General features: G+C 39.5%; 3 protein-coding genes across 3 annotated transcripts; 2 read left to right on the plus strand and 1 right to left on the minus strand.

Moving 5' to 3' along the window:
• Positions 1-939: 939 nt before the first annotated feature.
• On the minus strand, positions 940-2,776 carry LOC108042271. The gene is made up of 2 exons (XM_017120470.2): positions 1,672-2,776; positions 940-1,609 (listed from the first exon to the last, which is right to left on the minus strand). Exons 1-2 carry the CDS (start codon positions 2,600-2,602, stop codon positions 1,098-1,100), a joined length of 1,443 nt encoding a protein of 480 aa, XP_016975959.1. The 5' UTR covers positions 2,603-2,776; the 3' UTR covers positions 940-1,097.
• Positions 2,777-2,885: 109 nt separating this feature from the next.
• LOC108042272 (nucleoside diphosphate-linked moiety X motif 19) lies at positions 2,886-4,879 on the plus strand. The gene is made up of 6 exons (XM_017120471.2): positions 2,886-3,054; positions 3,113-3,354; positions 3,422-3,679; positions 3,846-3,927; positions 3,988-4,195; positions 4,258-4,879. Exons 1-6 carry the CDS (start codon positions 2,965-2,967, stop codon positions 4,458-4,460), a joined length of 1,083 nt encoding a protein of 360 aa, XP_016975960.1. The 5' UTR covers positions 2,886-2,964; the 3' UTR covers positions 4,461-4,879.
• Positions 4,880-14,641: 9,762 nt separating this feature from the next.
• LOC123037694 (collagen alpha-1(I) chain-like) lies at positions 14,642-15,433 on the plus strand. The gene is made up of 2 exons (XM_044459402.1): positions 14,642-14,733; positions 14,909-15,433. The coding sequence occupies exons 1-2, from the start codon at positions 14,668-14,670 to the stop codon at positions 15,431-15,433; spliced, it is 591 nt and encodes a 196-aa protein (XP_044315337.1). The 5' UTR covers positions 14,642-14,667.
• Positions 15,434-21,203: the final 5,770 nt, after the last annotated feature.

Here is a 21,203-nt window from a genome sequence, read left to right on the forward strand (position 1 = left end):
CACCCACTTGTACTTTAGCAGCTGCAAACGCTTCTCTAATCTGCAAACTTTTATAACTCTTCAAAACAGATCAACTAATTCGTGCACATAACAAGATAGTCGCGATCAAATGTTTGGTCACAATCTGATGTCTAAGCTCAAACAAAAAGCAAACCATGTTTCATGTTGTCTTACTAAATAATTTTCGGTTCATCGACTTTATAAGAAAATACGTAGACGGCACGTCTTGAAATTCTTCTTTGTTTCTAAACTCTTGAGTTAGAGATTGACCTGGTTTTTTGTGTGTAACGGTAGTAACGATACCAACGACAAACGTGCCGCAGCTGCTTCTCGTTAAAGTTCATTAAGAAAATAGGTCTTTATGTGTCTGATAGCAATGTTAAATTATTAAGTACTAACTTATCGTATCATAAGCATTTCAGAATTCCATTTTTTTAAAGTCCTTCGCCTTTAAATTTTATTGTATTATTTCTGAGGATACTTAGATATTTTCTCCTAATCATTTTCTCAATAGCTTGAAACTTTAAAGGATTCTTCCGAGCTTTGTCCTTTAATTCTTAAATGCCTTCGTTTACATCTAAAATGGTTTGATAAAGTTATTTTTTGAGGACTTCAATAAAATGCAGTGCATAAAAAATTATAATACCCTCTGCAAGGGTATAAAAATAATACTTATTCGTCCTATTCCCTATTTTGTTGCAACCAAAAAAGTTAATGTTAAGCCTTTTAGGAAGCGAAGGCGAAAAGTTTTGTTATCTTATGAGTACAAAACTTAAAATAATAATGATAATAAGTAATCGTGATCTTAACCAAATGTTCACATAAATAGTACTGTTTTTGTGCTTCATATTGAGTGGATTTCCATAAAAACACAAACATTTCCAATTGGTTTTTCGAAATATTTTGGTTCCTTGTTAAGAAAAATATAAAATAATGGAATTTAGTTTGCATTAATATTTATTCGTTTATTTATGACATGTTTTTTTTAAAAATGACGATTACAATTTGCTATATATGTAAGTATGTATGTGTACTATAAATTGTTGCTAAAAGATTTATCGGTTTCGGGAATTGCTTTGTGATAGCTCGATGTGTCTTCAGTATCCTTGGGGTAGTGAACCATCTCCGTACCAAATCCTGTAGGATTCTCCTTGCTGGATGGGTTCTGGTTGCTTAAAGGATTGCTCCTGGCGTGATTGCGGCTTGTAGGATTGCTCCTGGAATGATGGTGGCTTGTAGGATTGCTCGTGGTTTGATTGTGGTTTGGGCTCGGACTTGTGTGGGGACTGCTCGTGGCTAGATTTAGGATGGTATTCTACAGAAGGCTTGTAAGGTTCAGGATTATGGTGGGCCGGCGGTAAAGGTCCGTGGGATGACGGAGCAGAGTGTTCTCCCTTGGGACACGGCTTCGGTCTAGGCTTCGACGTGGGACCGTAGGCAGGCGCTGGCTTCCAATGCTGGTGATGGGGAACTGGAGCGGACTGGTATGTGGGGGCTGTGTCCCAGGGTAGCGACTCCCGCCAGGACACGGCGCTGGTGCTCTGATGGTTTTTCTTGGGCTCGGGTGACTGGGCATAGGCAGTTACTCTGTGGTTTCCTGAATACTCTCCTGGAAATGGAAAAATTGATTATTACTTAGTCAAACCTGGTGTGAAAAAAAAGCAAACTTACCCTCTTTTGGAGGTTCTTTGATGCTCCACACTTGCTCCAGATCCACCTGCTTGGGCTTGGGTTGAGAATATTGAGGCTCCAGAGCTTCAACTCCATAGCTGGATGCATAGGACTCATCTTGGTGGCCATATTGAGGGTAGGGCGAGTGACGGCTGCACTGATCTAGATCCAGCTCGATGCGTTTCTGGGAGATGATCAGTTCACGCAGGACAGCGTCCACTTTCCAAGGATTTAGTGGCTGCAAATGCTTCACTGCATCGATCAGGATGTCCAGGCGCTGCTCCTGCGTTTGATTAATCTGCTTCAGCTGTTGCTCCAGCACGTTCAGTTTGTGATTCGAGTCCTCGCTGAGTTCCTTCACTCCAGCCAAATTCTTCAGCTCCACCTCTACGTTGATCTGGGATGTCTCCAGGTTGTCGAAGGTGCATTTAAGCCCATTAATTTGGGGCAGCACCGTCCTGGTGATCAGCTTGGCCAGTCCATCGATGCTCTTGTCAATGTTGCGGGAACTGTGGAGCACATGCCTCTGGTAGGCATCCAGCTTGGCCTCCAGCACATTGAGCAGCTGTTTGGTGCCCTCTTGAAGGCGGGCCAGTGCCAGGAGTTCTGCCTCAGTGCGATGACCATACTCTTGGCCCTCCTTGGAGATGTTTAATAAGGTGGCCACCAGATTCTGGGAACTTGCCTCCAGGGCCAATGCGAGTTTAGCCAGAAGCCCTTCCACGAGGGCCAAGGATTTCAGGGCTTCCTTTTGCTCCGCCAAGCCAACCTGGGCCTCCTTGCTGACTATTGCGATCCTGGACAGGAGCACATTGGCCGCCTCCAAGCCTTCGGCATTATCCTTCAGGAGACCAGCGATGCTCTCCTCCTTCTCCGCTTGGCTACCACTGAAGCACAAGCCCAGAAACAAGATCGTGATCAAAACTTTCATTTCAACTGCAAGTTGCTTTCGAGTGGAAACACCAATTGCAAGTGTCTCTTGTTGTCCAAGGGCAGCGCTTAAATATGTTTTCGAACACGTGTGAGAGCACCTAATCTATTTGTGTTTTTTGTTCTTCTAGTGAAGCATGCCCCAGTTATTCTTTTGTGGCTTAATCTTGCAAAAGGTAAAAGTTTGAATTTCGCACGAATTTAAATTTACAAATATTCAGCGCGCTTTAAAGCGGATATCGATAATTTCCTTGAGGAGGCATTATCGCTATCGATAGGAACAAGGCAATCAGCTGATTGGAGGGAGCAAACACCATTTTGATTTGAGTGGGGGAATAAATACAAATTTTGTTAAACTTAAGCATGAGCCAAACTGCTTTTCCGGCCAAGTGGCGCACCTCGGCCAGTGTGATCCTGGTGTCTCGAGATGCTGGCGAAAGCAAGGATTACAAGGTAAGTTAAAAATCTTCACCAGAAATTAATGAATCTCACATTCCGTTCGATCTTACAGTTGTTAATGCTTAAACGCAGTGATGTCACGGCAATGATGATCAACCAGACCGTATTCCCAGGTGGACTCCTTGACAAGGCCGATGAGAGCGTGGCCTGGCTGCAGTACCTGGAGGAGTTTGGGGTCCCGCAGGAGGCACTGCGAAGACTAGTGCTCATCCGCGATGACCGTCCAGCCATCCTGGCACCCCAGGGCACCGGCTGCTACGATAGGTTCTTCAAGCGCTCCAGCATTTGGTCGCGGTGGGTCCAAGGTTTATAGTTACCTCGTCTAGATTAGGAGTTTAATCTTTGACCTTTGCCTTTTCAGGGAGATTACACTGCGACTCACCGCCGTGAGGGAGTGCTTCGAAGAGGTGGGTCTGCTGATGTGCCGCAACCGAAGTCAGCTGGACTTTGGTGGCGTGATCTGTGTGCAGGATGTGCCCGATCTGGAGGAGTGGCAGCGACGGGTGCACGACAAGCCCAGCGAGTTCCTGACCCTATGCCGGGAGCTAAAGGTGGTGCCGGATTTGTGGGCCCTGCACGAATGGTCCGCCTGGGGGAGTCCGGGATTCATGCGCTATGGGTGGGTATTGAATTGAGAACCACATATCCTTAGTAATAGATCTCTTTAAATTATAAGTTTGCTTAAATAGAATTATTGTGTGATAACTTTATTGTGTGATAAATCATAGGTGTATGTCAATATTTTTGATTGTTATTTATGTAGTATTATTTTTAAATGCCCGTAGCCACGAGACGGTTTTCTTTATGGCTTTTGTGGACAAGCAGCCCAAACTGCTGGCGGAACCTTCGGAGGTTAAGGAGACGCTGGTTAGTATCTCATTCCAATAACGACATTTAACTAAATTATTATTTTCTTAACTTTACTAGTGGCTGATACCGAAAGAACTGCTGGAACTGGTCGATCACGGTGAAATTTGGTTGCTTCCGCCACAAGTCTACGAATTATCGCGACTAATCGGAGTCAAGGAGTACCAGAATCTTTTGGATTTTGCCATCAAGCGCAGCAGATTAGGCACTACTATGTATCTGCCGGTGGGTTATGACTGCCAGGGATCTGTGGTTTTTGTTCTACCAGGTATGTCTAAGAAACCACCTTTGCATCTTAATTTCTAATGCTTTTTTCATCTCTTTCTTTAGGCGATGACTTCTATTTGCCAGAGCCGCACTTGGTTCACAAAATAATCGGTTTTTCTGGATCAGAAGAAGAGTTTAGAGGTCGTTCGAAGCGTCTGCATCGTTATACCTACGGACCATCAATTCAGAGCCTGGATTTAAATTTTGCCCCGCCCAATGGACATTTAAAACCGCTGAAATTTCAACAGGAGCGCCAAAAGCTGTAATCACATTCCGTAGCTAGCCATCGACGCGAGTGGTGACCCCAGCTGCTAAGCTCTGATAAGATGCTAAATGTGACCCCTGAAATGCGGCAGTCACAAATTGTTGTTTTGAAATTATTCTAAGCGGCTTTAGCCGGCCATCAAATTATCAAGACGCTGGCCCTAAAGGACATTAATTATTATTTTATTGGAGAAATCTTAATTAAAAAATGTACAGTTTAAGTTTAAGTTGGTCGTAAGTTTGCTTAAGATGAAGATGCCCCCTTTCGGTTATGCCTTTTTGATGGTTAGCACATCAAAAGCGCAATCCCATGCATATTCATGTCCTCCCCTTGAAACCGCAAATCGGAGTGGGAATTGAATTGATATAAGAGGGGGAGTACCACAAGCTCAGACAGAATATAATTTCATCCCATTAGAAATGCATTTAAATCACTTTGTGTGCTAAGGTCCCCACCCACTCTTTGAATGCTCAACGCCACCTGCCGTGTGACTTTGTGCGCTTTACAGGCTTGTCTTTTGAAACCCAACCAGTCTATATTTCCACCCCCCGATGGGCCGTTTAAAAATCAAAATCTCAACGAGCTTCGTTTCCCCACTTTTGTTTGCTCCGTGCCCGCTCGACTGTTTATTATGCATTGTAAAGGACCCAGTCAGGACAACCCTCCTCAGGGATGGCCAAACTGTGAGTGGGGGTCGATTTTCGACGGCTGAGGCTGTGTAACAATTACTTCGTTTAATTTAACCTTTTGTGGCTGGCTTCCGGCGTTTATTGTTCCGCTGCTGTTCATTTAATATCGATTAATTATGCTATTATGTGGCCCAGCGGAAGTAACCATTATGGAGTGTAATTAATAGAGTACCCCCATGTATCATGGTAGACCAATGAGTACTCCCACGCATCAGGGATAGAGGTGTGATAGCAGAGGTGCTTCAAATTGGACTTAAAGGGATGGAAATACATAGAACTTAACTTAAATTTGTATGACATGTTTTTAAGCTATCATTTGTTCCGGAAACAGTTTTTATTTATTGTTTTTATTTTTTAAATTAACATATTTTAGAGAACTAAAGTATTTGATAAATTTGATTCAATAAAAAAGCTTTTATGATTGTAGGTTTCATTGGTTTAAACATTTTTAAATGGTCTTACTTAATGATCTAGTATATAAACTATGTATGTTTAATATATTTAAGAAATAAACTTACCTCAGAGTATAACAAATAGTAATTTTACGAAAAATAGTACCCCTGACATCACTGTTCCAAACTGACTTTCTAATTAACAGGAATCGCAGGCGGGAAGGTCGCCAAATCCGCCCATAAATAACACATTAAATTTAAATGCATAATGTGACAAAGTGTCCGGGTGAGTTATGAGCGGCAAAGCCGCTTAGCATCTACTAAGACATTTCGGGACCCGGGTAAATTAGCATCTCAGGACCAGGCAGCCAGGACTCTTGATTTATGCTGGAATGGGGACTTACGAAAATGGAGAAGACAAGGCCTGTAATTGAATTTAGAGCTCATTTTCATTGCCCCCGACATAATGCTGATTTACGTGGCCGCCGATTGGTTGGAATTTCAAATTGGCTTGCTTATTAATTGCCTAGAAAGGTGGAAATGCATATCACGTACTTTCTCGGCATGTCTTCTATGAAAGCGCCCAATTAGAGCGATTATACGAGGATGTCCCGGTCACCTGGCGGTGACATGAATGCCAAAACAGAATTTGGCCAGATCGATTCGCAAGTAATTGACAACTTCTCGCCCGGACTTCCCACGGGTGTAACAAAACACACACTTGTTCCGGAGAGATTTATTTTTATTGTGAGCATTGTTTGCACTCAACTCGACTCAAGTCGCTTTTTATACCCTCTATTGGGGTGGTCGGGTATGTTCCACTCAAGCGGATTTATGTAATAGAAAGAAAAAGGTTATTTCTTGAAGGACCTATTAAAAATCTGTAAAAATGAATTAAGATTGCAGTTGTAAACAAAATCGGTTATTGGTAGTATAAGGTCTGTAGACTTTCAGAGTGTTTATAAGCACTAGTTTGTTTTCTAAATTTTCTCGATTGATTCGATTTTTGTTAAAAAACAAGAAAGGAAAGCTAACTTCGGGCGGAGCCGAAGTTGATATACCCTTGCAGAATATTTTATAAATTATATTGTCCAAAATTATTCATATGATGTATTCTTAATACTCATAAAATGTCCCAACTTCCTAACTTTAAAAACACCAAAGTTATGTTATTTCCAATCGTTCAGTTATATGGCAGCTATAAGATATAGTCGGCCGATCCTTATGAAATTTGGTAGGTCGGATTGATTAGCCAAAAATAAAACCCATAGAAAATCCCAACTTCCTAACTTTAAAAACACCAAAGTTATGGCTTTTCCGATCAATCAGTTATATGGCGGCTATAGGATATAGTCGTCCGATCCTTATGAAATTTGGTAGGTCGGATTGATTAGCCAAAAATAAAACCCATAGAAAATCCCAACTTCCTAACTTTAAAAACACCAAAGTTATGGCTTTTCCGATCGTTCAGTTATATGGCAGCTATATGATATAGTGGCCCGATCCGGCTCGTTCCGACTTATATACTACCTGCAATAGAAATACAACTTTTGGGAAAATTTCAAGCAGATAGCTTTAAAACTGAGGGACTAGTTTGCGTAGAAACGGACGGACAGACGGACAGACGGACAGACGGACAGACGGACAGACGGACGGACAGACGGACGGACAGACGGACAGACGGACATGGCTAGATCGACTCTCCTGGTGATGCTGATCAAGAATATATATACTTTATAGGGTCGGAAATGTCTCCTTCACTGCGTTGCAAACTTTTGACTGAAATTATAATACCCTCTGCAAGGGTATAAAAAGTTAGCTACAACTTAGTAAAGTCTAAAATTGGATTTTGTTGACTTCGAACAAGTTTCTTATATGCTTAGAAAATTATTTTAAAACTCGGTAATTATGACTTTGTTTTCGCAAAGTCTTGCGAAAATATCGGACAGTCTTTATACATTGATAAAGTGGGTCTTCAAATCCGACCATTTTAGAGGAAGCTTTCAGCCTAAGGATAGGGAAAAAATTGGTAAAAACTCTTGATAGTACTAGGTATTTCGTGGTCTGTTCTTTTAACTATATCGTTCATGTTCTATTTTTTCATCTCCCCTCGGGGCAGGTCCGCTAAATGAGTATTACCGCAATAAATCGCCGCAATTCATTTAAGGGCGAACCGGCTGGCTGGCAACCCTTAAATCACCAGCAGAAGCTGCTAACTGTTGATGAGAGCAGGCGGTCGGTTTCACCCCCTCTTCCCCACTCCATTGAACCCCTGCACCCACGCAGGGCACCACCCACTATTCGTCAGACCGTGAACCTGTTACGGCATGTCAGATTGTCACTGGGGAAATTGCCCCTGGCCGGAGGAACGCTCTCCGGCTGGTCGGACAAATTGCATCAATTGACTTGCGTGTTCAACATAATGGCAATTGCGGCTGCCTCCCGGAGAGGAATGGGTGCGGTCGGAGGTCCTGGGGAATGGCACATGGAGTGTGGGGTGTGGCGACGACAGTTCGACTAATGCACTACATGATTTTCTAATGATGTCTTAACTTTCTTCTCCCACTTACATGGGTATTTTGCTCAAAGGAAGAGTTGCAATCTTAAAGAAATGCTATAAGCCAATTATAACTCTAATGGTATGAAAAGAAAAATGGAAATAAAATATTTTAAAAAGGAATTACCAATTAGGGAATAAAAGTTTGATATTCAATTACTTTTACCTACTTTTTTGTTAAGTCGTTATAAGAGTTTGCAAGTGTGCTCAAGTAATGTTGATCAAGAAAATAAAACTGCTACCAACATAACTCATTCGCCATGTGGGTTATATACATATTTCAAAATTCAGCTTTTTATCTCAATTGATTTTTAATTTATAGTAATTGATAGTAATCAAATAATCTTTCGATAACCAAGACAAAATAAAAGTTGTCTATTTGTATTCGAACGATCTTGCTTAATTCTTATATTGATTTCTAAAATATTATCAAAAAGTTGAAGAAATTTTGTGCTTAATATGTATACTTAGACGAAGTGTACCTATTGTTAGTTTAATTCATATAGACAGACCGATATCCCAGACATGTTAGTGTCTTAAAACATATAATAAACTTAATGTACATATAATTATTAATAAGTTGACATTAGGTGGCTGGGACTCATCACAATTAGCACTGTAAAAACAATGAAAACATATGCAAGAATCTCTTTATATGCAAAGGTAAGTAAATGAAAAGACGTTTATGTATGTACTTCTTTATTTATTTAACATTTCAACAAGGATAATTGAAAAGCACCTGCACACACACAGCCCCAAATGAGCATACACACACAGATGCAGAGTGGGCGTGGGCGTTTCTGTTAAAATATGAATTATGCGCTTGCTCCAATAGGTTTGTTGTTGTTACCGTTAATTCCTATTTAGTCCTTGCTCTCTATCTCTCTCATTCTCACACACACAACTTTACTCTTTCTCTCTGCAGAATTCACACCTAAACAACAGCCACCATTACAAAAGACACACACACAGATACGCACTGAAGGAGGGGATTCCCCTCCTTTTGGAGGACACTACGTAATTCATTTTCCAGTCTCGGACCTGCGCAAAGATCCCGCTGGAAAATTAAGCTTTTCCTGGTGCTGCATTTCTGGTTTTTGCTGTTGCCTACATTGGGGTAGGTGTACGGCATTATGTTGTCACCGATTTCAATTGCATTCCACATATATATGCAGACATATGTATATGTAGGTATGGTATACCATACAACACAGCATTGCATTTCGGTACATGTGCAAAATTTGCAATTTTGTTAGCGGCGCCACTTTTTGCATTATTCTGTTATCTGTGCAAAAAAACAGTGACCTTGTAACATTGTTTTAATTGCAATTGGCAATGCACTGCACATCGAAAGCCGCAGGGAAATATATTTTTATTTTCCTTAAACTTCAAAGAAAGTTTCTCCTCTGTCTTATCGCTCCACCCAATAAACTTTACCAGCTGTCGAGCTATTGACCAATAGATTTAACGAAGCTCCACAAAAGAAACCCCCGGAACCCTTATCAAAATCGCAGCCACCATCTCATATTTCCATTCAGGAAGTCAGTCCATTTAAGAAACCATAAATTTGACGGCAATAACGGATAAAGTATGTTTATTTGGATATTAGGCTAAGCTGAAACGGCGCTCAGAAAACGGGATCATAAAAGTAAAAGGGGTAGCAAGACCAAAAAGAAATTGCGACACAAGACGAGGCCAAACGAGACGAAGATGTCTCTCAAAAAACTCTTTAACACTTGACTTAACCCGCAAGCATACAGTGCCAGGCATATGTATAAGTTTAGTTTAAAAATTAATATTATTGAATATCTAAAACTTGAATTACCATCTTCCACAAAAATCGTCTATAAGCCATCTTTTCACTACAAGACATATTTCCGTTATTAGTTACTCAATATAGTTATGATGTGGGGAATTGGAAATACCTCACTAATACAATTTAAAGCCTACATTATCTATTAACTTTCGTTTATTATCCTTAGTACATTAGTTTGTGGTTGTTTACTAAAAATTTCACAAAATCCAATTTAGATATAAGGTTAAAAAAAAGGAAGAACTAGCGGCAAGAACATATCTCTTCGAACCACACTGTTTCCCCTCTCACGTAAAATTAAAAGTTTCAGTGTGGGAGGGTGGATATCTGTGTGCTTGGCATATAAATATGAATTGTAATAGATTTAGATATGAATCAGACATATGTACGAATACCGAGGGACATCCAACAAAGGTTTGGCCATCTGAAAGGAATAGTCCCAGCGTAAAAGCCAAGAAAATTGATTGAAGATACCGCTTCTTTGAGGAACTCGAAAAAAAATAACAAAAATATTCTGTAAAATGACACAAAGGGAAATATTAATTTTCCATCTGCTGGTGAATGAGGATAATGGAATTTTAAGCCAAATGAGTTAGCCGCTTCAGTGGAAAGTCTCACACAGAAAACGACCGACGAAAAGTTTAAAGTTTCCTCCACTGAAAAAATGTTGAAAAATTCTTCAGCATATTGAGCGTATCAAATTCGACACCCACCGAAGTTTTTGGGGTCTCCTTTGCCCTTTTTTTTTCGCCATTATAAATTATATGGCACTTGCCACGTGTCTCTGATTTGTACGGGCGAAGTGTGAAATATTCCGGAAAGGACTCTATAATATGGCTTACCCTCATTCCCTCCCCTCCAATCGTCAATCTGTCGAAGCGTGAAATATTTTTCGCTTCTTCACTTGGCAGGAAAAAATTTAATTCGTGCGGAAATTCAACCAATTTAAAAGGCGAACACACACGACCAGAAAGGGCACGCCCCCTTTTCTCGGTTCTGACTTCATTGTATCCTTTTTCCAGCTCCAAAGGAAGGGCGAGCTGCTTAATCCGTTTTATTGTGGTAATAAAACTACGATACAAATTGTTTGAATGAGATTGAACAACATTTGAATTGAGCATGAAATGATGCTGGTTCTTTGACTGCTGCTGGGTCTTTCCATATCGACTGCTCCCATGATTCCGAGTCGATATTTATGGATTTCTTGTGGCTCATTTTGGGGTACATTTGGGAAAAATGTTAAAGTATTGTCCTCAATTGCTCTTTAAATTGTTGCCCTTAGATTCCGATTGAAATGTTTCATTTTAAAGGGGTTTTCTAAATGTTCTGCAAAGGTTTGAAAATTTGAAGAAATTTTTAAGGTAAGTAAATATAATGTAAAGTCTGATTTTTAAATTTTCAAAACCAAAATATATAAAATCAATAAGAAAAGAAAGTTTTGGACGCTTTTAATAATCCTTTAAAAAGGCATTAATTTAAGGATCCGATTTTTATTACGGTTTCATATAGGCAACTCCCATAAGTATGCTAGAAAATAAACCTAATAAAATCCCAGTTACACTGAACAGCTTTCAAACTTGGTCAAATATTTATCCTCAATCCATAAAACTAGACTTTTAATTATCAGGAGTCAGGAGATTAATATGCAAATATATATGGGCTGCATTGTGGACCCCATTAAAGGGTTTAGACCTAATAAAATTCCCGGAAGAAACAAGGTCACCCAGGAAGCCAAGTGGGTGACGGGACCTGGTCAATGGGGATTTAATCTACATGTTTATGGCTATTTGCGTTTTGACCTCCGCCATGTCGACACCATCCAAGAGATAAGCCATAATTTGATTAAGCCAGGGGCCACCTTCCCACATGTATATCGTTGCCCCAGCTCTTGCACCCCTTTTTGTGTTAAGTGAATAAAAATATGTAAAAGCATAATTCAAACAAGGTCCACAAAAGGGATCCGGTTGGGACTTAGGACTCATGGCCGTAAAACCCGGGGCATAAACTGCGGTCAGCTTGACCAGGCATGTGTGAGCGGTCTTGTTTAACCAACGATTATGGAAATTGTCCCGGAGTCCGGAGCTGCGAAGAGCACAGAGCGGTAGCTGAAAGATTTGCTCGACCAGATAGCACAAATGACACGTAGCCGGGGCTGGACACCAGGAAGGACACTAGAAAGGACCCGCATAAAGGGCGGACACCCTCTAAAAAATATTTGTTCACACATATGGGCGGAAAAGGGCGGTGGGCGGTGGGTGGCGAAAGCAACCTTCACTGCAGTCACGTGTGTCTCGCTTCTACACATTCCTTTTTTTTCCGGATGCCCTTCCCCAAAACACATAAATTGCATTTTCCGGGAGATGTGCGTACACTGAAAATTTACAATAGACCATGATACAAATTTAATTTAAATATGTTTGTGTGTACTTCAATCAAAATTCGGTCTTTTAAACTAATGTAAATATAAATTAATGAAAAAAAAGTAAAAAAAAAACCTTTTTATTGTCTTTAAAAAGCTTTAAGTTTTCAGAATTATGTGTGTCTTCCTTCTGTTAACAATTTTCCTAACAACTATATTATTTCTTAACATTCTAATTTGTCAACAAAAGTATTTCAGTGACATATAGAGTTTGAATAAGAATAGTTTGGGTTTGGATGATATTTTTCCTGGGTGTACTTGTGTCCCTTCCTCCATTTCCCTCAGCGCTATTTAAACTAAATCAAGTCCCTGTATATATCAGCGTCAAATTGGCAAGCCAACATCGAGTCGAGACTCGAACGGATGAAACATAAAAATAATCATAAACGTTTATCACATGACCAACGGACAAGCGTAAAGGATAAGAAAATGTGGGGAGGGGAGTTGTTGGACAAGGAGAGATATGATGAAAAGGATAGCGACAATTTGAGTCCAACAACAGGAACAAGAAGGGATCACGAAACGTGATGTTTGGTCGCTGGAATTAGGGATTCAATGTGGGTCACTTCCTTGGCAGGTTGGCCGGAAATCTGATTGGGAAGGATGTAAGCAAACGGTGTACATTATGATGGAAAGGAACTAAGAGGCGAGCTTAATACATATGATTTGATTCGGTGTGATTACAAGATCACAAGTATATAGCTTTCATATTTATATTACACTAATTAAAATCACAATTCCTTTTATTAGTTGCTAAGTTCTCCTTTGACTATATCCTGTTTCCCATATGTCTTTTCAAAAAGTATTTTTCTCTAGAGATAATAGCAGGAAGGTCTAAGTAGTAGTTAATTACAATAGTAAATATATGTTATCAGGTCCACAAATAATTTCATGTTCGGGTTTTTAAAATAAAATGATCGAAATAATCAATACGTATTAGGTTATATATTTGTATTTCTTTAGATAATAATAAATATCAGTCAAATAGTCCAAGGAACCAAAGGATTAATTAATACTGTGACTGCGGGACTTTGTTTGCGTAAGATTCACATTTGTGTGTCCATAAGCTCAACAACCACCAACCACATCACCCGAAAATGTGCAATTCAAAACCCGAAATTGCACTTAAGTGATTTTCAACTGGCGACTTCCGCTTTGCATTTGCCATCGAGACAGTGGCAGTCAGCACATCATCGTCATCATACCACACATATGGGCACATGTGCCTTTCAAAGGGGGTCTGTAAACATCAACATTGTTGGCGAAACAATGAGCACTTAACAAGCCAAAAGCCAGGAGCAACAGTGATTTCACCTTTTCACACACGAAGACCAATCTGAGTGCCAACCGCATGTGAAAAGTCTCCTTTGGACGGCAATTAAATTTGGCCAGAAGCAAAATGGGCCAGACCACCAGGCTATACAGCAAATGAGGGTCATTTCGCTGCCCAGTTCTGGGCGGTTTTATCGATGGAATCGACATTGCTGCTGTTCCTGCTCAATGTGTGCTAATCTCTTAATGCGTTTAGCGCACATTTCTATTTGCTTAATGAATTGTTACCGAATACATTCATGGCGAGTTGCCGACTTACTGCTATTCATTTATTCACTGCGCCGGGTCATTTGTCGACGTTTGTCTTTTGATTTAGAACGGTTTCGGTTTGGGCTTGGATTTGGGTTTGGGTTTGGCTTGGGTTTGTGTTAAGCTTCGGGGAGAAGCGGGTGGCAGAAGTTGGCCATTGGGGCAGCTCAATTAGGTTGATTGCTGAGCGTGCAGCGCGGTCATGGTCAAGTTCCCAGTTGGACCAAGAAATGTACATAAAATAATGTGAAGCTGCACTAAATAAACGAAAACATACAATACAAAGCTTTGTATGACAATTTTAGTCAAAAGTTTGCAACGCAGTAAATGAGAAATTTTCGACCCTATAAAGATTATATATTCTTGATCAACATCACAAAGAGAGTCGATCTAATCATGTCCGTCTGTCCGTCCTTCTGTTTCTTCGAAAACTAGACTCCTAACTAAGAGGAAGTTTGTTTCTTTAAAATATATACTTTATGTCGTATTATTATATCAGTAGTTTTAACAAATTATAAAATATGTTAAAACATAGGTCAAATATGCAAACAATACGTATAGAAAACCATTTTCAATTAGATTTAAACATACAAAATCAAATTTGTATTTATAACAAGAAAAAATGGGTGAACTTTGTGATAGCCGCAAATCGAGGAGATAAGAAATACAAAGCTATATAATGAAAGCCAAACAACAATTGCTCATTAGCTTTCAGTTTTCGGCTGCCTTTGATTCAGCTTAGTTCGTTTTTTTAACAATGAAGAAACTAGTAGTCATCACTTATTTCTTTATTTTGTTGTGCACTTCAAATGGTTCTGAACCGGTAAATACAAATTAAAAAATAATGTTTTTCAATGTGCAATTAATGCTGGCGGTTCCCAAATTGCACCCATATTTTTTAAACTATAATGTTTTGTTTTTGTTGATTTAACTATGTAAACTAGTGTAATCAAATTAATTATGCAAGCAACCAAATTATCTCTACCTTGTTTTTTTAGGTGACAAGAGAAGAATTTGAGCACTTTCAAGCTGAAATATTTGGAAAACTAGAACGAATATTAACCGAGCGAGACAAAATGAAAGATATAGAATTCTCGGGTATTCCTGGTCCTCCTGGAGTTGATGGAAAAGATGGCATTCCAGGTGCTATCGGTCCTATCGGTCCTCCAGGCAAAAAAGGTTCCCGTGGAAGGGTGGGCAAAACAGGCCTTAATGGAATTAATGGTTTTAATGGAGCTCCCGGTCCCGTTGGCCCCCAAGGTCCTGTAGGTCGCCCCGGTCCCATTGGCCCTCAAGGTCCTATTGGCCCATTCGGTCCCCTTGGCCCCCAAGGTCCTGTTGGCCCCCCCGGTCGCACTGGCCATACAGTCGTTGATCCATATAATTATTATTATTTAGTTCCCCATCATCTAAACAGAGGCTACTTGACTTTTAATCGAGTACCAACTATTGCTAGAAAACCGTCAACGAAAACAGTGATGTCTTCGACCACGGATCAGACAGTGAAAGTTCAATTTTTCTAATCAATTAATATATAAACTGCATATTTATATATATATACATGTTCGTTAAAGCTATATATTTAAGCTTCATATCAGCTGAACTTTTAAAATAAAATCTACGCATCGACCAAAAGGTTTGATTTAATCGCAAATACACTACCAACACAAATATTCATAAGTTAAGGGGGTAATATCAAATTTGTACAATAATTCTCAATAAGTTTGATTTTAAAATAAAAGTGTCGATATCGAAAAATCTTAAAAAGTTATCATATACGACTTTTTTAAATAATTATAATTTTATTCAATTAAAATTTAAATTTTAATGGGTTGTGAGTGCAAAGGACGACGAATCAGCCAATCGTATTACAGTGTTGTGGCATTTATAAAAACGTCCGTTAACTTTCTTATTTCGACCATATTATTTGCAAGGACAAGTTTTAAAAGAATACTTTGGCAAAACATCATAAACCCCCCCATATGAGTGTGTCCTTGCCGAAAAGCGATTTCCATTTCAAGATCACGCTCCACTAAACAGAAAGAAAAGCCAAAATAGCCAAGTGACTTACTTTCCTTCTCCAATTTTGTGTTGCTTTTAACTGCAGCCGCAACCGCTATCTATCCATCTATAAACAATAATTTTATTACCCCGGTCGAAATGGTGGGAGGGGTGGATGATGTGAGCGATATGCAGCGATTGGCTACGGCATAAATTACAATCAAAATGAATTGATATGCGTGTTAATAAAGGGGAGCCGGGGGAAAAGAGGGAGGCAGACAGGACGTAACCAGAAACAGGAAGTAGTCAGCTTGGCAGCCACCACGGAATGGCGGCATTTCGATTTTACGCTTTTATGATTTCCCGATTTCCGAGGCAAAAGGACATGCAGGATACGGGGGAAACTGTGTGCGTCTGAGTCTACGGGTCTCTTAATTAATAAGCCCGGTCCTGGCCGAAGTTGTGTGTGCGTGTTTGTTGGCTAAATATTTGCCATGGCATAATTTAAAGGCCACTTGCCAGCCAGGTACAGTCCCGCCCGAAACATCCGAGCTGCCTCCCAGTCCTCCAGTTCAATTGCTCTGCTGCAGATTGTATAATTACCGAGCCGCTCTTAATGGCAGTGTAATTCAATATTAATTAAATCATCAAATTGCATTTACAGCCGTCGACGACAACAATAAATAAATTAAGCGGCGAATTGACGGAATGCTGATCCCTGCAATCGATTCCGTTTTTTTTTCTGTTCTCGACTTTATTGCCATTTCAGCAGTTTAATTTTTGCGCAAAAGTTTCAATCATTTTTTTTAAGTTGCTCGCTCTGATAACAATATGTTGGCGAAAAACGCAAATTGATTTAATAAAAAAGAATATATATATAAATTGTTTTGTAACCTCATTATGAGCGCAAGTTGCGCGTGCAATTTGTTGTAGTCTTTTCGCAGAGAAAGAGCTCGACTTGAAATCGCTATTTCGCTATGGCAATCATTTTTTTTCCCGATTGTTGTTATTTTTGTTTAGTTTTCCGCCTGGGGTTCATCGACCGACAGTGTCGACCTCAAAGTGCTGACACGAGCTGGTTGAAAGTCCCCCTCATACACCTCGTGTTGCAATCTCCGGTATTTCTCATTTTTTATTTTCGCATTTATTTCTAATCAGCACTAATCGATGGAAGACGGAGGTGATACTTCTGCGTGAGTAAATTAGTCTCAGGGAAGTCTATATACTGTCACTGACGATCTATCAATGATTAATAGTAATCGCGTCGGGATCATACTTCAATTGAAATTTGTTACAATGTCATGCTCTAAAGCTCACATTCTAAATCTAAATCTTTTGATTTATTAGAAATTCTTATAGCTTTATTCTTTTGTTGGATTATACAAGGATTTCTTTCAGGAATTAAATATAAAATTTGCAGTAAAAAGGATCTTTTGAAAACCACTCTAAGATTATAATTAAAGGAAGTATTTTTTAATATACCGATAAATCTATAAAGCTTGAATCTATATATTCTCATTCCGAAGTCATCAAAAGTCACATTATCAAAATATTCCCCACTCGAATTCTGCACCGTGATTGATGATCACAAAGCTCTAATTGCACTTGTCGGAGTTGTGTAATGTCTCGGGGTTTCACTTATACTCTAAAATATTTATATATGCAAACGGAACGTGAGGAAAGCCGTTCTTTATGTTCCCACGGTTGTTGTACAATATTCGAGGTAATTGAGAGTCTACAAATAATCTGAAATTTATTTAAAGAACGATGTATGCATGTCTAGGTTTGAAAAACTAGGAGTACATTAAACCACTTTTTGGAAAACATTTAACATTAAGTTAAATTTTGAATATCCCTTTGATTTACCTGGAATATTTTCGTTCCTGTCATTCCTAGAAAACTCGCCATGGGAAGCCATACCAAAAGTTTCTATTTTTCCCCGTCTAGGTCCAAAACATTCTTATCAACGAATATTTGGGTTATCTCACTGAAAGATGGCCTGCAACATTCCGTACGCGGTTCCTGGAACCTCATTTGCATTATGTTATACATAGCTCAAGCATAATATAAATATGCATATCCGATCTTGAGCCATGTACAAGTGTACTCATTACTCATCTAGCTTTTAGCGGTTGCATTTTGTTTGTCTCTTTGCATAAGCCACTTCAAAAAAAGAACAACAATATAAATCTGCTGAGTTGGCGGAAAGAAAACACCCAGCTCGGAGCGAAGAAAAAAATAATAATACAAAATGAATATAATACAACGAAATGAAAAGCGAAAAGAGCAAAAAAAAAATTAATGGAGGCAAAAACAATTTGGATGCACCTGTGTCGCCAGCACTACCTGGTTCTTGCTTCTCGGATCTAGATTGAGGCTTCGGCGGCGACGGCGGGGCATTCACCAACTGGCTCAACCTTCTGCTCTAGCCACCGCTCACCGAAGGTTGCCCCAGAATAGTTTCGCCCATCGACCATTGCCCATCTCCCATCTACCAACACAAGACACAAAACCCATAACCCAACCCAAAAGCCACCCAAAGCCACCCAAAGCCACCAAAACCATTCGAACAGTGGACACCGCAGCTCGCTTTTTTGGGCCAAAATCAAATTCAACCAATTTGTAATGGCCCGTAGTTGAAGGCAAAGGCAAATGTCTTCATATGCTTTATGCTACGACTTGGTCCTCCTCCACTTTGCCGCTTTTTATGGGCCACAGCCAATGAACCGGAGAGACATCATGCAGGGGCCCACACACTTGGACGCACAGAAAGCGCCCTAAAAAGCCAGTGATTATGTATGTTTATGCCGAAAATTCAAGTTCCCTTCCATGTCAATGGTATAACGAAAATAAAATAATACCAAATTATGTATCCCTCTATTAAGCTTTATTCCTTTTGGGTAAATACATTGAGCATTAAAATCAATTCTTTAATAATATTATAAAAAAATATAATAAATCATATTAGCTTCCCATATTTTTTTGGTAAAATACCTTAACAAGGCATGCATAGATAAAAAAACAACATTATCTACATATTAAATATATTTTCTTTTTTAAGAGATTTTTTCGACAACGATTCGATATATAAGATTAGTAGGTACATTTATTGTATTTTTCTTGGAAACAAACCAAAATAATATAAATAAAGTAATAGTTAACTATCACTAAAGTCTAATCGAGATATTTGTGAACCAAGAAAAGCTGTCGATTACTTAACCATCCGAAGTTCTTCCCCTTTAAGTAACCCTTAGTAAGGGTATCAAAGAAAGGAAAAATCCGAAATGTGATTTAATTTATTATTACAAACGTTAAAGGAGTCCACGTCGTCCATGGACAAGGAAGGTCCAGGAAAACTTGTAACTCTCGGCGGAGGGGGTGCAAAGCGATTTACGGCAGCGCATCAATACAACTGGGGAGCCCAAGAACTCGGGGACTGGCAAATGAGTTCCATTTATATCATTGGTCATTACGGAAATTATGCGACGCCGAAGGAGTCGAAGTCCTGGCCACGGAAGCGGTATAAAACGATAAAGATACATTGCAAACGGATGTCCAAGTATGAAAATCGCCTCGGGGACGCCCCATAGAGCTGCATGGCCAAGGATGTACGGATGGCGATGACGCTGGCGGAGATTGGGAAAGGGGATGACACTGAACTGACACTGACCATTCACCAAGCGGCCGGGGTGAAGTCGTAAAAAACATTCAAGGCAGCCCATCAATAAAAAACGCAAGACAATGGACTCGGTTTCATGGGGATGAGATGAGCGGATTTCTTTGGAGGAAAAGAAGGACATTCAGACTCGAACAAGATGCCAGCCCACAGATTAGAAATGGGAAGAATCCTGTGAGGAAAGGAGGTGACAGATGCAGAGATTACATTTTGGCGATTAACAATGGTAGTAAAATCAGTGTATGTTGTTATAGATTGGAAATCTTCTATACTATTGTTGTTTAAATAAGTGTATCTTTTTAGAAAAGTTTAATATGTTCATACCTAAAAATAAAACGATATAAAAATAAGCTTAATATATTATATATTCACTTTATGAATTATAAAGTACAATAATCCAGTTTGAACCCCAAGCTTTTGACAACTTTTTTATAATACTTCATTGATAATAGTCTCTTGATTAAAGACATTTTTTTTGTTGAGCCTTTCGTCTTTTAAAGACAACTATTAAACTCTGCTTTCCCATCCCATTTTATACCCATACACACATCAATGATTGATAGGCTTTTGGTCGAAAACTTTTTGGCACTTGTCCTTTGACGCGATAAATTTCCCTTTTTCGATGCTGCCAAATGGAGATTTACGAGCATATTTTGGTGAAAAACTTTCGAGGACCGAACTATGCGACAGCTAATGAGCTTCTGAAGGACTCGGTGGCCGCTCTTCATTAAGCTAATGAGTAGAGTGACGCGGCAACTGCTGGAAACCAATGTGTAATGTGCCAGCGATTTAAGGTTAAAGTCAGATCGCAGAATAGGAACAAAGCAAGCCCCATTCCCCGTTCAATGTCAACGCTACGTGTTTGGCATGCAAACCCAAAGACGCAGAGTAAAAGTGGAATGCAGAAGGAAGCCCCCCAATCATCCGGCCATGCGATTACATGTGTGAACTATCGATTGAATTAAGACAAGACAAAAGGGAGGGGTGGGGCGTGGGCGGGCTCACTTAAGCGTGTCGCTCGACGGCGGCTTATCCTCGTCCACTCGAGGAGCATCATAAAAAATGCACCACCCCGCAATCCAGACAGGCCGAGTGGAAACTCCCCATTCCAAACCATCCGATCCCATCGCTACACTCAAAGAAATCAACATCTACCCTGAGCTGTAGCTTTAATTTTATATATACATCAAACATATATATTTAAACTCATTTTTAATTTTGTTTATATAGCTGCTTTTAAAATTAACAACCAAAAACATTTATATAAATTATTCCCTTTTAATGCATTATTTTAATATTGTATACTTTCCGAAAATATTTACTTTCTACATTTTTTTAATGGGGAAAAAAGTCATATTTACAAAACCAATTAAATTGTATTGTATGACTTTGTAGACATTAAATGAAATTTTATAACTATTGCAATCAGTCCAAATCGAAATTTTGATTCCTACACTTGGTCAGATATTTTTTGAACAAATACTTTTCAATGGTAATATATTTTTCACAGTGTATATCTCATCAAAGCCGTCACACGTCGCAGTGCAGGCATAAAAAGAGTGCCCCGAATGCGCAGCATAATCAAACGGTGTGTGTGTGTGTGGACCATAATAATG

Source organism: Drosophila rhopaloa, unplaced genomic scaffold (genome assembly GCF_018152115.1).
Source record: "Drosophila rhopaloa isolate 14029-0021.01 unplaced genomic scaffold, ASM1815211v1 contig_2, whole genome shotgun sequence".
NCBI lineage: Eukaryota > Metazoa > Arthropoda > Insecta > Diptera > Drosophilidae > Drosophila > Drosophila rhopaloa.

What these genes read in the sequence shown, in the direction of transcription:
- LOC108042271 (XM_017120470.2), bottom strand. Translation starts at nt 2,602, where the DNA reads ATGAAAGTTTTGATCACGATCTTGTTTCTGGGCTTGTGCTTCAGTGGT. An exon ending in CAAAGAACCTCCAAAAGAGG is followed by an intron (nt 1,610 to 1,671) that starts GTAAGTTTGCTT and finishes TTCCATTTCCAG; the next exon opens with GAGAGTATTCAGGAAACCAC.
- LOC108042272 (XM_017120471.2), top strand. Translation starts at nt 2,965, where the DNA reads ATGAGCCAAACTGCTTTTCCGGCCAAGTGGCGCACCTCGGCCAGTGTG. An exon ending in GCGAAAGCAAGGATTACAAG is followed by an intron (nt 3,055 to 3,112) that starts GTAAGTTAAAAA and finishes TCGATCTTACAG; the next exon opens with TTGTTAATGCTTAAACGCAG. An exon ending in CGGAGGTTAAGGAGACGCTG is followed by an intron (nt 3,928 to 3,987) that starts GTTAGTATCTCA and finishes TAACTTTACTAG; the next exon opens with TGGCTGATACCGAAAGAACT.
- LOC123037694 (XM_044459402.1), top strand. Translation starts at nt 14,668, where the DNA reads ATGAAGAAACTAGTAGTCATCACTTATTTCTTTATTTTGTTGTGCACT. An exon ending in CTTCAAATGGTTCTGAACCG is followed by an intron (nt 14,734 to 14,908) that starts GTAAATACAAAT and finishes TTGTTTTTTTAG; the next exon opens with GTGACAAGAGAAGAATTTGA.